General features: G+C 39.6%; 1 protein-coding gene across 6 annotated transcripts in view; it reads right to left on the reverse strand.

Moving 5' to 3' along the window:
- dnah6 (dynein, axonemal, heavy chain 6) overlaps positions 1-15,164 on the reverse strand; it is a 58,263-nt gene that overhangs the window by 31,443 nt on the left and 11,656 nt on the right. For all 6 annotated transcript variants that reach the window (XM_084369205.1, XM_084369201.1, XM_084369202.1 and 3 more), the window contains exons 30-47: positions 14,954-15,118; positions 14,650-14,760; positions 14,359-14,484; positions 14,046-14,201; positions 13,504-13,665; positions 11,719-11,856; positions 11,248-11,415; positions 11,005-11,153; positions 9,447-9,554; positions 9,095-9,221; positions 7,674-7,886; positions 7,373-7,594; positions 7,105-7,227; positions 5,555-5,737; positions 4,752-4,895; positions 2,893-3,114; positions 1,255-1,402; positions 907-1,064 (exon numbers count right to left, since the gene is read on the reverse strand). In XM_084369205.1, the coding sequence (XP_084225331.1) occupies positions 907-1,064; positions 1,255-1,402; positions 2,893-3,114; positions 4,752-4,895; positions 5,555-5,737; positions 7,105-7,227; positions 7,373-7,594; positions 7,674-7,886; positions 9,095-9,221; positions 9,447-9,554; positions 11,005-11,153; positions 11,248-11,415; positions 11,719-11,856; positions 13,504-13,665; positions 14,046-14,201; positions 14,359-14,484; positions 14,650-14,760; positions 14,954-15,118 (2,823 nt within the window). The remainder of the gene's footprint in view (positions 1-906; positions 1,065-1,254; positions 1,403-2,892; positions 3,115-4,751; positions 4,896-5,554; positions 5,738-7,104; positions 7,228-7,372; positions 7,595-7,673; positions 7,887-9,094; positions 9,222-9,446; positions 9,555-11,004; positions 11,154-11,247; positions 11,416-11,718; positions 11,857-13,503; positions 13,666-14,045; positions 14,202-14,358; positions 14,485-14,649; positions 14,761-14,953; positions 15,119-15,164) is intronic.

Below are 15,164 nucleotides of genomic sequence, written 5' to 3' on the forward strand. Positions count from 1 at the left end.
CTGAACTTCATGACTTAAACCGTCCACCAAAAATATAATCCTTTCTTCTGTGTGTTTGTGTTTGCATGTGTATGACGTTGTCTGCCTGTGGTGCAGCACATTATCACACAATATTCTGAATGATTGCTAATGTGCAACTTCAAGATCATGCATACACACATACACACTCAACTATATTGAACTGTAAGACATCACATGTAGTATAAAGTGCAATCAGTTTAGTGAGTGTGTTAGAGTGAGTGTGTGGGATTGCAGAGTGCAAGTTAAATTTAAAAAATGTTATATTAGTAAAGAATAGAAAACAATGGTCCACTATACAGTATTACCACACTTACAGATGCCAACACAGAGGCACGCAAGATGAATGGGTTTCTTATACAAACGGACAAAATTCATTAAAAGTACAACTAGGGAACAAATTAAGTTGATGCTGACTGTGTTAAAATAAAAAAAAGCTATATCTACACTTTTTTACTTAACAGAAAACCAATTCAATAATAAAAGGCCCTCTGACATTTTGGGAAATACGGTTGTTTGCCAACTCACCCAGTGCTTAATGAGAACATCGATATAATTTCCATCTCAGTGTGTTTAAGTAAAGCACCTGGAAAGTTTAGTCCGGCTTAACATAAAAACTGGAAACATTAGAAATAGAAAAGGAGTATTGTGGCTTAATGAGACTATAGATTGGAGGTACACTGGTCCTACAACAACTGAGCAATGTTCCTTTAAATGCTCAATCGAAGATCCTCTACATGTAGACTCATAAAAGCGATGGCCACATGGAACTGTAACAGTCATGTGCTGAACTCCATGCAGCCAGATGTCAGATGTATGCACATACATAACCATTAAGGTCAAATGCATCTTTATAATTTAGCTCATATTATTTGAATACATTTATACCTTGATCTCGTTCCAGAAGAACTTGTTCCTGTCATAGAAGCCAGAAAAGTCCTGGAACTGACGCAGTAGTTCTATCGGAGGCTGAGAGCCATAACTGTCCAGCTTAGGCAGGTTCAGGTCATCCACAAACACCACTAACTTCTTGTTTCCAGGAGCACCTACAGGCAGGGAAAAGGAATACTGTATGAACATGGATTGTTAAAACAGAATAGTGAAGGATAACTGTATGACCAGCTAGATAAAGGAATGGCTAGATGAACAATCTCAATCCAGGACAATACCAGTTGTTACACAGCTGTTCTACACTGCAATATATAAATGTGTATAAAACCAACTGCAAGCCAATACCCAAAACATTTTTTCTTTTCTTCTCCAGTTTGGACTCAATGATCTCCTGTGTGCGTGCAGAGGAGGTCTGAGCAGAGAAGTTGATGTAGACTGGAAGGTATCCTGCCTTTTTCTGGATACTGCTGAGAAGGCCTCGAGCCGCCACTGACTGTGGTGACAGACACATAAAAATACTTGAATAACACGGACACATTTACATTTTGTGTAAGTTTGACCTGTAACAACTAAAGTTTTATGTTTATATAACCCTCTTGAATTTGTTCTTAACCAAACTTTGAGGATCTAATAGTTTAACACAAGAAAACATTCCTATAGTAGGAACTGAGCACCAAAGTCAAACTGTGATTCATTATTGGGGTATTTCTAATGGATTTGGTAATTATCTCAACAACCAATGTATGTCATGTATTTTAGTTTAGTTTATGTGAATAGGTGCTGTAATAATATATGATTAGATGTATTGATGATTTTTTTTTTGTATAGTCTCATCTGTGGGAAAGATTTCCAGTAGCACTGAATGAAACTGAGGCAAGGAACCAAACATCAGAAGCACACAAATATTTTATTTGATGTATTTTCCCTATTAAATTGATTTAACAAGTTTATATTTCAGGGTTTCCATTGAGGTTTGTTCTATGATTTCTTTGTTTTCCGTACATTATTTGCTGTTAAATCTAACACTGCTTCCTAGCTATGTGAGCATAGTATAGAGATGCAACGATCGAATGGTCAGGGACCAGAATTCGCCACTTCCTGGCATTACTGATAATGATCGGCGACCAGCGGGTCAGTGTCAGATATGTCAGATTCTGTGCCGGTCAGATTTACACACACCTGCCGCTCAACCCCCCAACAGCGCTTTCTAACACCTTCCTCTTTTCTTCTGCTGCCTGTCTCTGTGTGTCTCACATTCCTTGAGTTGACAACAAGGTGTGTTGTGAGATAGATCTGTTGCACTGGTTGTCTATGGGAAAGTGAAACACTGTAGTCCGTTGTCTGAACCAGAGCAGTGAGCTTTTAACTTCAGCACATTAGACAGAGTCCTTCTGTTTTTACCTTTCAAAATAAGAGTCCCGGATAACAGTATACAATGTGGAAACGCTTAAATGGGGGAACTTAACTTTTCACTAACAAGCCACTGCAGAAAATAGTTTAAAATATGTTAGATAAAGTTCGATATACTGCAATTCATCTTCAGTTGGATGTTATTTGTACACAAAAGCTCTGTCCAGCAACAGAGCACTTTATTTCAAAGCTTGTTAGAGTAGAGGTGAGAGAAGGTCCTGTAACCTGATGCTGGTTTGGTGAAAATGTAAGAGTTAGGCCTATTTAATAGTCAATGTTTTATCATGAACATACAAATGTATGTGTATTCTGTCAATTCGAAAGAAAATCAGAATTGGCAGGTCAGACTTTTAAAAACAAAATCGTAATTGGACAAGAAAATTGCAACTGGTGCAAGCAAGCAGCGGGTCCTGGCTAACCAGTGCAAAAAGCAATGAAAGGAACTTGCTCTTACAGTGGCCCTGCCAGCATTCACTGAAACACCATTTGTGATTTTCCTCTATACAACCAAGATGCCCCTTTAGTGTCTTCTTACACATACAATATGTCACTGTGTTGCTACTGTTTCCTTACCTTTCCCACTCCAGTGCCACCAGTGAAGAGAACTGAACGTCGGACGGATAGCAGTTTCTCCATTAGATAGCCGTAACGGACAGTGTCTGTGGTGTGGACCAGCATCTCAAAAAAGGGCTGCTCCCTGTTGTATGTGAAGAAAGGCATTTTCTTCTCCCATGGCTCCAGGGACTTGTCGTTAAAGTTAATGTACACATTCCACAGGTTTTCATACTTCGGGAGCTAAAAGGCCCAGATGAATGCACATTAATCGACAATACACACAGAACTGGATAAATATAGTGTAACACATTTCACAAAAATGCATTCAAGTGTCTTTATTAAACTGTACACGTCATTAGCTATAAAACCTCCCTAGAGATAAGGCATTAAAGAAACTATGACTACTGTTGTCCATTACTGTTGCTGATTATAGTGTCTGTTATGTTGTACTTTGGAAGCTTCCCTGTGGCATGTGCATTTTTCTCTGCTATATCTGGCAGGGAGACAAATTTAATTTTGCTTTTCATTTATTCTGTAGAAACACATAAAGCAGGGAACTTTGCCCATGGTCTTAAACGTAAAAAGTTGAGGACTCAACTACCTTATTGAATCTCCAGGTAATATACTTCTGACATGCCACTTTTTCTTCGTAAAGACACTTTATTTTGCAGTTTTGGTCATGTGTCCATTGGACTTTGCCGTAAACGAATGACATCTCTGTGGCGAAGCTGAACCATTGTCTCTATTTTGACAGCTGTTTGTGCTTTTTATGAAACCTTTTACCACAAGCTGAGAGAAGTAGAAAACAGGTCAGTTTCAGCCCCACTTTCTATGTTACTGTCTGCTGTTTATAGAGTTGATTAGTAGAAGGTAGGTCAGCTCAATTTAAGTAAATTATTAACATCAAAATACCCTCTGCTCACAATGGACAGACTGTTCAACCAAATTCTATGGTTCACATGTGTGGAAACCAGGCACACACATACAGTACACACACTAGTTACACCACTAGTATGTGTGCAGCTTATTCCCTCAAGCTTCACAGCTGGGTGCTGGCGTCATCTCAGGGTAAGCACACACAAACCTACACAAACAGTTATCTGATATAAAAAACATTAAAATTCAAGTTCAGCTCCACAGACAGATGAACAGATGTGGATGTGGGATGCTCCAGATGATGCTCTGCAGCCGTCAAGAATATTTTACTTACATGCTAACTCCACCGTCAGGTGAGTGAATCACGTTCCTGCCCTAGTGTGTTCTGTCTCTGTCAGTAAGACATCCCCTCAATCATCAGCCACTACTGCCAGCCAGGACAAACCTCTCAAACAATTAACTTTCCATTTCCTGTGAGGCTGAAAGACTGAGGGATTCATAATAGCAGCATCCACCTTTCATCATCTGTTTCTCTGCATCTCTTATTCATTCTTTACAAATAAAAATTATTCCCTCCATTCTATAATGTCAAATTGTTAATCCTGCAAGGGCAGCATGTGTTATGATAATGGTATGCAATGGGCTTACATAACCTTTTTGCGCAAAGCTGATTCTTGCAATCTGATTTACCTTATGTTCCTTGTAAACCCACTGAAGGAATTAGTAAAATGTACAATATGGATACACTTTCTTCATGTCTTTATTGCACACGAGTTACTGATATTACAGAGAAGAACCCTGTTTCAGATTAGCTGTGCTACAGCAAGATATATCCAGTGCCAAGAGTATTTTGATGTTATACTGTATGAGCTCATCTTCAGGCCTTTTCACATATTCCATTCCAATAACAGCAAGTGCTTTGAGTGAAATAAAAAACCTCTATCCTGTCCTTCTATCTCTGTATGTATCTGTGTGTGTGTGTGTGCATATGTAGTATATACCTTTGCATCCCCGTTGTCTTCAAACTGCTCCCTAATGAAGGTGTCAAAAGCATCCCAGTGAGAACTGGTCAAGTTGCCGCCTACCGCCCACAGGTAGCAAAATATGAAGGTCTGACATAATACACTGTTGAGATGCTTAGAATCCTGACACCAACACACACACAAACACAAGAGATGGATTAAATAATGCCAGGATAAACTGTAGTTCAAAATCAAACACACATGTGACCTACAATGTGCTCTTGTCAATTCCTAACATTTTTAACATATTCAGCCTGCTAAGGGTCTGTTTCTTTGATCTGCTGAATGACCTGAATCAATGTAATGTTTTTATGATTGAGCTAGCTGTCCAAAACTAGTCATCTAAAACAAACAGTCTTCCACTAAAAATTATGGTTTCTTTGTAGTGGAGGAAATTCTGGAAGGTCACCTCCAGCTGAATGCTTCCAACTGCACTCTCTCACAATACTGTGTGGGAGGACAATCTCTTAGTTTCTATATAAATGCAGGGATGGTCAATCAATAATATGAAAGGGTGGCCTTCACAACACACATAGAGGGAGTGTGACTTTAGTCTCTTCTCAGGACGTAAACGGTTATTTGTTGCTCCATTAATGGTCAAAATGTCATAGACCCTTAAGCACAGAATGTGCCTCAGCAATTTGTCGCCTACAACTTTTGGAATTAAGTGCTGAGTTATTGTGTAAAACCTCATCATGTGCACTAATAGATCAGTCTGTGTAACACAATTAACAGAACTCTACCTCTACTAAAGTGACAGTTAAATCTTGTGATTATTATACCATCTTGAGGTCCGGTCCTTCTTCGCCCAGCAGCAGTGCCTCTAGCAGGGAGCAAAGTGTGGTGACTTTACTGATGTCCACCTGAGGAATTGCCTGGATGCCATGCTTCAACACAAACTGAAGACCCTTCTCCACATACTGCTCAAACAGCTCCAGCAGGTATGATCGCACGGCATCTGGGAGCTTGAGACACAACATGGAGCGAAGGAAGAAAGAGTGTCACAGAGAGATCAATGTGGGCAGTGGAGGGTGATGTTATAAAGTGATCTTTAAGAGACATGTATCCGAATCACTGAAGCAACATTGTTAGTTAACATTTTGGGAAAAACATTTATTCACTTCCTTGCCTGGAGGTGGATGAGAAGAATAATACCACCAAAAAGCAAACTTACTTTGCTACTTGTTTCCGGTCTTTATGCTAAGCTAAGCTATCTGTCTGGCTGTAGCTTCATATCTAATGGAGAGACGTGAGGATGGTATCAAATTTTCTTATCTAGCTTGAAGACAGAAATGGAATAAGCTTATTTCCCAGAATGTTAAACTATTCCTTGAACAAGGAGAGTGTTAGACACAGAATTAGTGTGGGCAATGTTCTCCCTGTCCCCAAAAGATACAGAGAGACGGACTCCCTCAGTTAAAATAGCTCAGTGGGAATCAATACAAAATGTATTATAAACTCTAACAACTACACAATTGTTCTGAAAGTGTAATCAAAGTTACCTCAAACAAGCAGAATGCAACAATTAAACTAAGAAAAGAAAGTCCCTTCTGAATGGTCTGTTAAAAAATGGACTTGGTTAGCTTAAAGGAGAGGTTGAAATACTCAAACGTGGGGGATGAATGTGCAGAGAAAACAGGAGAACGGAGTAACAAGAAAGCAACAAACAAATGCACTGTTAACAAACAGCCTCAGACAATTAGACTCTGTGAGAAATACACAACAAGAGAGGGAGAGAGAGAGTTCTAAAAGTTGAGAGGAGAGATGACCCACTCTCACTGCTGTGTTATGTCACCCTAAGCAGCTCAGGGCTAATGTTGCAAGCTATAACCTTTGATGTGATGTGCTGTCATCAAGGTTTTTGCTGATGCTGAAGTTCTCCTGCTTGTAATGCCTGAAAAGGGCACATTACCTATCGTGTACCAGTGCACAAACAGTCAGGAGCACACAGTCACAGCTTCACAGACAGAGAATACAAGAGCAACGACGGCAGGTGAAGGATGAAACATTGGTACTCAGTGATATAAGATAAGAGTATAAAGAGTATTTCATGTTTGGATGACACCCACAGCTTGGGCTGTGATCACGGTTGCAGAGCTGTGACCTGAGTAAATACCTGATAAACTTAATGTACTTTACATATTCTGTATGTACTAACACTGACCTGTCAGATGAAAGTGTACTTACGCAGACGTAATACTACTTTACAAGCACTCAATACCAAGCACAAACCCTCTGTTACATGAACATGCTTTCAGCCACTTTCAAATGGTTTTACAATTCCAAATATTGTTCTAAGAGATCTGTGAATGACAGATAAAGTTTGTACAACCTTGTCTCCTAGACCGTTGATCCATGTCTGGACATAGGGCATCCACTTGAGCTCATCTGGGTCAACATATACCATCCCACAGCGACTGACTGTGGCTGGAGATGCTACAGCCAAATCCTGGACCTGAAAAAAACAGTTAATGAATGAGAACAAATGAGTTGAACTCAGAGCTCAAAATACTATAGAACCATGTTATAAAACACTAAAGAAGAGAGCATCACCCTTATTCTAGACAAAATATTAAAGTTTCTCTGTGTTTAGCTCTTACCTCAAACATCATATGTATGGATGGCGTAAGTTTGATCCTCTCGCTGTTAGCCAGACAGAGCATCTTATTGTCGTCCAGCACCGTGTTCATGTTCTCAATCCACAGGGTGTCGACTGGCCCGTCGCAGATCACCCACTTGTGGTCTTCACTGGCGTCGCTGACTGCATGACGGACACTCAGCGCCATCAGTCCGTCGCGCCACTCCAGTGTCAATGTGTTAACCTGAGCAGTTGAGGTAAATAAAAATAAATCAAAGTAGAGAGAGAAGCGAAGAAACTGTTCGTTCTCTTGTGTACAGTACCTCTCCGTAGAGCTCTCCCACTGTGACAGACTTTGGGTTGAGAACATAGGTCTTGACAGGTTGAAAGAAGGGGTTGTTTTCTTTGTGCTGTGTGCGATGGAGGGTCTCCAGTGTGTCTGCTAGGATGGTGTAGACAGTGGTCTTACCCCCACCTGTAGGCCCTACCAGCATGACACCATGACGCACTAGCATGGTCTCATACAGCTGGATCACCTGAAAGTATAAAAAGAAGTGGACAGGAGAGGAAATTACAAGTAAGGTGCAATATCATAGTGAGACAAACACAAAGCATCCTTATTTTATTCACCTCCATTATACTGTGTTGGCTGTAGAATTTTAAAGAAACCTCAAAGCAAGAAAAACTAAACTGTCTGTGTGGTAGATACCACTAGAGATGCATTTTTATAATTTGGGTGGACCAACCCTTTGAAAAGCAAGGCTAGCAATACTCTACAATCTCTATTATTGTCAAAGAATATGATGAAACTACACAAACAACAATGAATTGATCCTATTAAAAAAATATTGCCTGCGTAGTCATAGCATGATGTAGCTAATTCCCCTGTGCCATCGACCTCCAATATCCAAAAACCATTATAGAACATTAATGAGATGGTTAATCAACCACATTTATACAGTAAAGCACTTTTATCCATAGTGCTTTACAATTTGCATCTCATTTATCCATTTACACACACTCCTTATAAGCTATTGGGTTAAGTGTCTCACCCTAGGATTTTTCAACATGTAGCCTGAAGAAGTCAGAGAACGAACCACCAACCCTATGATTAGTTGACAACCTGTTCTACCTGCTAACATGCAATGTATGAAATGTATTTTATGACATTATGATTACATAATCGCATGAGTTTATTTTGAGTTAATCTCACATACACTGTTGCAGACAGTAAATTAATATGTGCACAAAAACACCAAATGTGTATTATTTCATAGCTGAAAACTGTTCCCCACTGATGCAAAGTATACTTTTATAACTTTTGTCTAGAGTGCCCAGATGTTATAGAAAATTAAATTGTTTTACCCTAATAACTCCTGTCTACAGCCCCCAGATGTTTTAGGAAGTGAATTTGTTTTACCCAAATAACTCTTTTTGACAGTGCCCAGATGTTTTAGGAAATTAATTTGTTTTTTAAATATGAAGATTTACATCTTCAGCAGGAGTGAATGGACTTGGGGTTGAGTGCCACAGCCAGGGCAGGGAAGTCAAGAAGTACTGAGTAGGGCTAACACATTGTTGGTTTTGTCCTTTCATGGAATTTGTTAAAGTGAAGAAAGATAAATAGTAATGCTAGCCTTGTCTTCAAAATGCATGCAAAGTGTTTTACATAGGTAAAATATTAAGAATGGAGTAATTCAATAAATTCACAATAATAAGGAAACATCACTTTTCCCCCTTGTACCTTCTTGGTCATGCTAGCCAGAGGCTGCAGGTTTCTCTTAACCAGAGACTCCATGATGGTGGAGTGCAGCACACTGTAGTCATGCTCGGGGAAACACACACCGGGGAAGAGATCTGATAGGATACCACTGGAGGACGTCGGCAAAATGCATACACACATACAGTAAACACGTGAACACAGAATGGAAATAATTGTTTTTACATGTCACAACATGAAAAAAAAAAAAAAAAAAACTTGTTTTCATTGTATCTTGTCTTAGTAGTGTGATGTAATAATTTCATGTCTTGTTTTTTCCAGCCTGTGTGCATTTGGAAGCACCAGAAGTAAGATGCTCTTCTCTATCTAGGCTTACCCAAACAGGACAGCATCATCAACAAGGAACTTTGGCAGGTTGGAGTCTCTCAAGGCTCTGATAAGAACCACATCCTCACTGAGGTATGGGTGGGCTCTCTTCAGTGACCTAAAAACACAATCATCACTTTACAAATTATATACAGTTCTTGAAAATCTTGTTATTCATCAAGCATTTTCTTCAAAGCAGGTTATCTGAGCCAGTATAAAGTTTTATTTTGTAGTTAGTCAACTTCCTGTCTTTGTCTCTTTCCTGCCTGTCCACCTGTGTTTTAATGTTAATCATTCCTGTGTATTTATGACTGTATTTTAGCCTCACCCTTTGTCTGTTCATCTGTTTTCATTCAGTTTCCCAATGTCAACGTATATTTAATTGGTAGCAATGATTAAAGACTGCACAGTAATCTTTGGTTAACAGTTTACCTGTTGTTATCAAATGCCTTGATTATTTACTTAATTTAAAACTTAAATTCAATTACTTCAAAAGTTACACCAGAGGCCTCTTGTCTGAAAAAGTTGGTGCATTCCTTGATATTAATATTAACAATAAGGGAAAAGTAATGTTATAATGAGCAAATTAATTTGTGCATATTGGACTCAATACAAATACAGATGTAATAAAGATAATAAGCAGCCAAAATGAGCTGATAATTCAATATTACACAACCTGATCTCCACAATGGGCTGGCTCCACTCGATTATAAAAAACAAAGTAAAAAACATTAGAGACATTAGAGTAGGAGATAATGAATGTGTGCTTCGTGTGGAACGAGCAGACTCAGAGGAGTAATATCTCGGCAAAGACAGACAATGAATCACAAGCCAATTACAACAGTTCCCAGAGCTTCGGCTAATAACCAACAGGCCAAAACATGACTTTCACTATATATGGTCTCAAATCATCTATTCAAATCTGTTAATGCACCCCTGTAGACCAGGAACAACTGTGTTTTGTCTCCAAATCTCTCTTTAGTCTACCTAATGTTGTCACTCATCTTTCCATGTGTCCCAGTGCTCATTCATTTGAGGTTTGAGGTCCAGTGTGTAGGACTTAGGGGGTTCTATGGCAGAAATGAATATAATATTAATATTTAATGTATAATTACCTCAAAATAAGAATCATTGTGTTTTCTTTACCTTGGAATGAGCCTTTTTTATCTACAGAGAGAGCGGGTCCTCTTCCACAGATTCCGCCCCGTTGCACTATTTCTACAGGCCCTTTCACATTTTTTGTGTTTTTAACAGTTATTGTATGGGAGGATAAGACAAGGGGTTTGTAGGTTTTAATCTGCAACCACAATGCTTGATGCCACTAAATTCTAAACACTAGCCCTTTAAGTAAAGAAGAGCCAATTTTCTTTTATCAACCATAGGCTCTTAACCTCTAACCTGAGTGATAGAGATACCATGTTTGTATGAGACATTAACAATCTCTCACAGCACTTTCAGTACATGGATGCTAAATGCACTGAGGTTATTCATGCATGTATGTAGCAAGTCACAATTCTATAACTGAACAGACACATGTGTCAGTGTATGTATGAGTGTGTCGCTCTGACCCAGCCATGACCAGGACAGACTTGATGGCTCTCATGCCAAAGTCATAGTGGTCCCGCTGGGACAGCTGCTCCGAGCACAGCTTGTACATCTGGGTAATTTTCCTTGCTAAGGTCTTACTGGACTCGAATCCCTCTGAGTACAAAATCACCTGGGGGGAGGGAGACAAACACGAGAATAATAAGTCCTTATGTAGAGAAAACAAGCAAGCAGATATATCAACACACATGCAGACAGTCTGTTACCTCAGCAATGAGTGCATAGTTTGGCACCATCATGGCTATGGGTCTAAAGAGAGCTTTAAGGTTGTCGGGTAGCTCCGTCCTTCCAGCATAGACGGGGTTCATGGTGATGAACGCAGCGCATGTCATCACCAGCTTGATCTCCTGGCCTTCAAATCGAAATCTTGACAGCTGCATAACACAAAGCGGAGTCATGCTCTTCATGTATGTGTGTCGCCGGACTTATGGATCTGATTCATTTCTAATGTATGTATTCTGTTCTGGCTCCTAGCCTGATGGTCTCTCTGTATCTCCTCTATGGAAAATACAGTAAAACTCTCAGAGAACATATAGAGCTTAAGAGTTTCCTCAATACATTACTAAACATGTATATAAAACAGATGAGAAGCAAGAAAATAATTTACAGTGACAAAGTCTGATAGCAGACATCACATTGGTCCAGTGGAATTAGTACAGCAATGTGTGCGGGTGTACCTTAGCAGCTTTGGCGTTGCGTATGGTGATGAGCTGCTGAGCGATGACAGACAACACTTCAATGTCGATGCGGTTAAGTTCGTTGAAACAACACCAAGCACCCGACTGAGCAAGCCCGCTAAAGAAGCGCCCCATTATCTAGAGGAGAGAAGTATGACTGATTAAACAAACGACTGACATTTGTGTATAATATATAAAGGTTTGGGTTGTCATTTCTATTTTTAAGTATTGTTTCATAAAGTGGGAACACTGAGGCCACGTGAGACTGTCACTGTAATTCCAGGTTACGCATGAAATCTTGGCTCCATTTGTCTTGGCAAACTCCTCCAAGCTGTTAAGATGAAGTCATTTGCCCATAAAAAGTAAACAAGTCATTACCATGACTTATTCACAAAGAATTGGACAACAGTGATACAGATGTAACTTAAGTCAAATACCATACTGTATTTAAAATGTCTGCAATTCCAATAATAATTTGAATATGGAAAAAGTAAAAAAATATTTTGTTTTTAACTATAAATATTCATCTTTTTGAGCAGAAAGCATCCATGTTTACCAGTGAAGAAGATGTACATCTTTAAAGCTGCAGGGAGAATCAGCTAATTTAATTATGTGGTGTTACTTGCACCACTTCTGTGGGTAACACAAAAAACACTGTTTAAAGTTATTAGTATCTCATGGACGATTAAATAGTACAGTTAAATGTTGCTCAGCCACAGTGGAGGAGAGCTGAACAAAGCATTAACACATAAAACGCACAGAGTACTGTGAGTCTAGCCTGGCTAAATCAAAGCCCTGTCTAACTCTAATACACAGGTGTCTGCTTCCAATAACTAACTACAGCAGACATGGAGAAAATGGCTTTCCTGCTGTCTGTCAGTTTGTGCTTTAAGCTGTACTGACTCCAACACCGCTGCACTGCAGCACAAAATACTATTTAACATTTAATTGATATGTGGAGTTTGTCTCAAGGTTAAAGGCCCAATCTGAAGTTTGGAGGCTTAGAAAATACATATATTTTCTTATATACATAAAATATTAGTTATAACTTATTACTGAAATAACAGCATTGTGTTTGTTTGTCACCTGAAAAAACGAAAACTAAATAATTTGGTATAAAGTATAAACTAATAGAAACAATTAATAAATGATATGATAAGACCTGTTCCTCAGCATCAGGGTTCCAACCCTGTGTTTTGAATACCGATGAGTCATCCCTTTTATTTCTATTTGGATAACAAAAAGGGCATTTGGCTAGATTTGTAATCCAATAAAAAACACACTAAAATAACACATTTCAGGTCATTATCAGCTAGATACCGTATGATACCCATTATCATACTAACATAAAAAAAAAAGCTAGTGATGAAAGACTTACAGAAAAACTGGCTAAAGTATCAAATCTGGCTTAAGACGATATCTTGTTAGCACACAACTACTGTAAAAAAGGCTTGGTACTGTGTCTGTGTGCTTTAACTGGCACAGGACAGATGGCTTGACTCCTTTAGCAATAGTGCCATCTAATGGAGACACTTAGTAGGTACAGTCAGAGTGAGACAGTGCCTTCTAGAGCTAATTCATTTGGAATGAACAGATGCAGTGCGAGTGAAAGTTTTTCAGAATGAGTCGTGACTCACATTTATGTATAGAGGTTTCGATAAGAAAAGAAGTTCAAACAAACAGGCAGAAGCAAGAAACAGGAAAAAGTAACAACATCTGTAATACAGAAGCACACTGCAGGTAAAATGTGGGATGATTAGATGAAAACAGTTTGTCATGGCTGACCTTGTAGTCAAGTCCATCAGAGCAGTTGAAGACCACACACTGTACGGCAAGGGCCTTAGCCAAGTCCTTGATGGTCTCTGTTTTGCCTGTCCCTGTTGGCCCAGTTGGAGCTCCTCCTAGGTCTAACTGGAGAGCCCCCATCAGACATAGATAGCAACGGTCCTGCAGATCATTCAGGAGGGGGTGAAAGATACAACTGTGACTGTTTGAATAAAGATAAGAGGTAAGGTTAACTTTTTTTTGCTCCTAGCTACTACAGGAAATGGATTCTATGGGCTACATTATTAGCTCATTGTAGCGATACGGTAGCTTTAGTTTTGGTGGTCTGTGCATTTGCAAGTTGTCTGTAAGAGAAACGTAATATCAACGAAGCACTGCCTCTGGCGGAAGCTCATCTAAATAAGGATACAACACGTGTTCCCACTTCGATTCTTCTGCAGTTGCGTTCAACATAAAGCATAAAAAGGTTTCTGTGTTTCACAGGAGTTGGCATTAATCAGACATAAATGTATGTTGTCTATCAATGTGTGTTAATGTGTTACCGTGAGTGGTGTGATAACCAGTCTAGGACAGGCTCCCAGGTATTCACAGCCATAAATGTAAGTAGACAGAGCCATTGTGGCGACACAGTTGTCCAGGTCCAGGTCCCAGTAGTAGCGGAGCTGTTTCTGCCACTCAAAGTTAGACCTGGTGTCCACCTGGAAAAGAGGGCTGAAGTTACTTTTTGGATCACCTGAAAGTCCCCAATCAATACCTGGAACAATCGTACCAAGTCAAGAACAAACAAAGACATAAACTGCTTGATGGTGTTTGTGCGTGTTCATACTATTGCACACACTGCACTATTGTATATACCTTCTGGCTGACTAGATCTGTGACAATGTCTCTAGCGTGGACATCTACAGTGATGAGAGAAGTGATGATATTACGGTGTAAAGTAGGCAGCTGTCCTCGTACCAATGCTGCCAGAGCATTCAGCCTCTGGAATACACACACACAAGCACAAACACACATAACCACACACACATAATTGGGTTATAAAGTCAAAATTTTAAATAAAAAAATGTAAATACTTGGGCAAGCACAAGTGTAGATTTGATTTCAAATCTAATTTCTAACCAGACAATTAGTAATTTGGTGATTTACATCAAAGTTAGTTTGTTCAAATTCCTGCAGGGCAGCAAAGTGATCGTGGTCTCCCTCCAGGCAGGCTTCCATGTCCCTGCACCACATCACCTGAGAGATGGTCAGCACCACCTGGTGGACAAACACACAAACTGAAGTTAAGTCCCTGTATAAAAATAAAAAAGACTCGATGATGATATCTTGCCATTTTCCTGTGCAAAGCCAAAGTGGGTGACACAGAACAAACAAAAACACAGGTAAGGTATTAAAAAAATCGGAAGAGCACTGGTCCCTTTGATGTACATGTATGTGCGTGTATGTATACCTGCGATGGATGTCCAGCCACCACCCACTCCTCTCTCGACTTCACCTGGTAGTCTGCGATGGCGGCCTTGCTGAGGTGTCGCAGTGAGGAGAACATCGCCTCCTCCACCTTGCAAAGCCAATCCTCCACATTGCCTTGTGCCTTCAGACCTTTAGTGAAACCCACCTGCATTTACACACAGAAGGACAAGATCAGTTATAGGTAAGGACAC

Source organism: Pagrus pagrus, assembly GCF_965226575.1.
Source record: "Pagrus pagrus genome assembly, chromosome: 2".
Lineage (NCBI taxonomy): Eukaryota > Metazoa > Chordata > Actinopteri > Spariformes > Sparidae > Pagrus > Pagrus pagrus.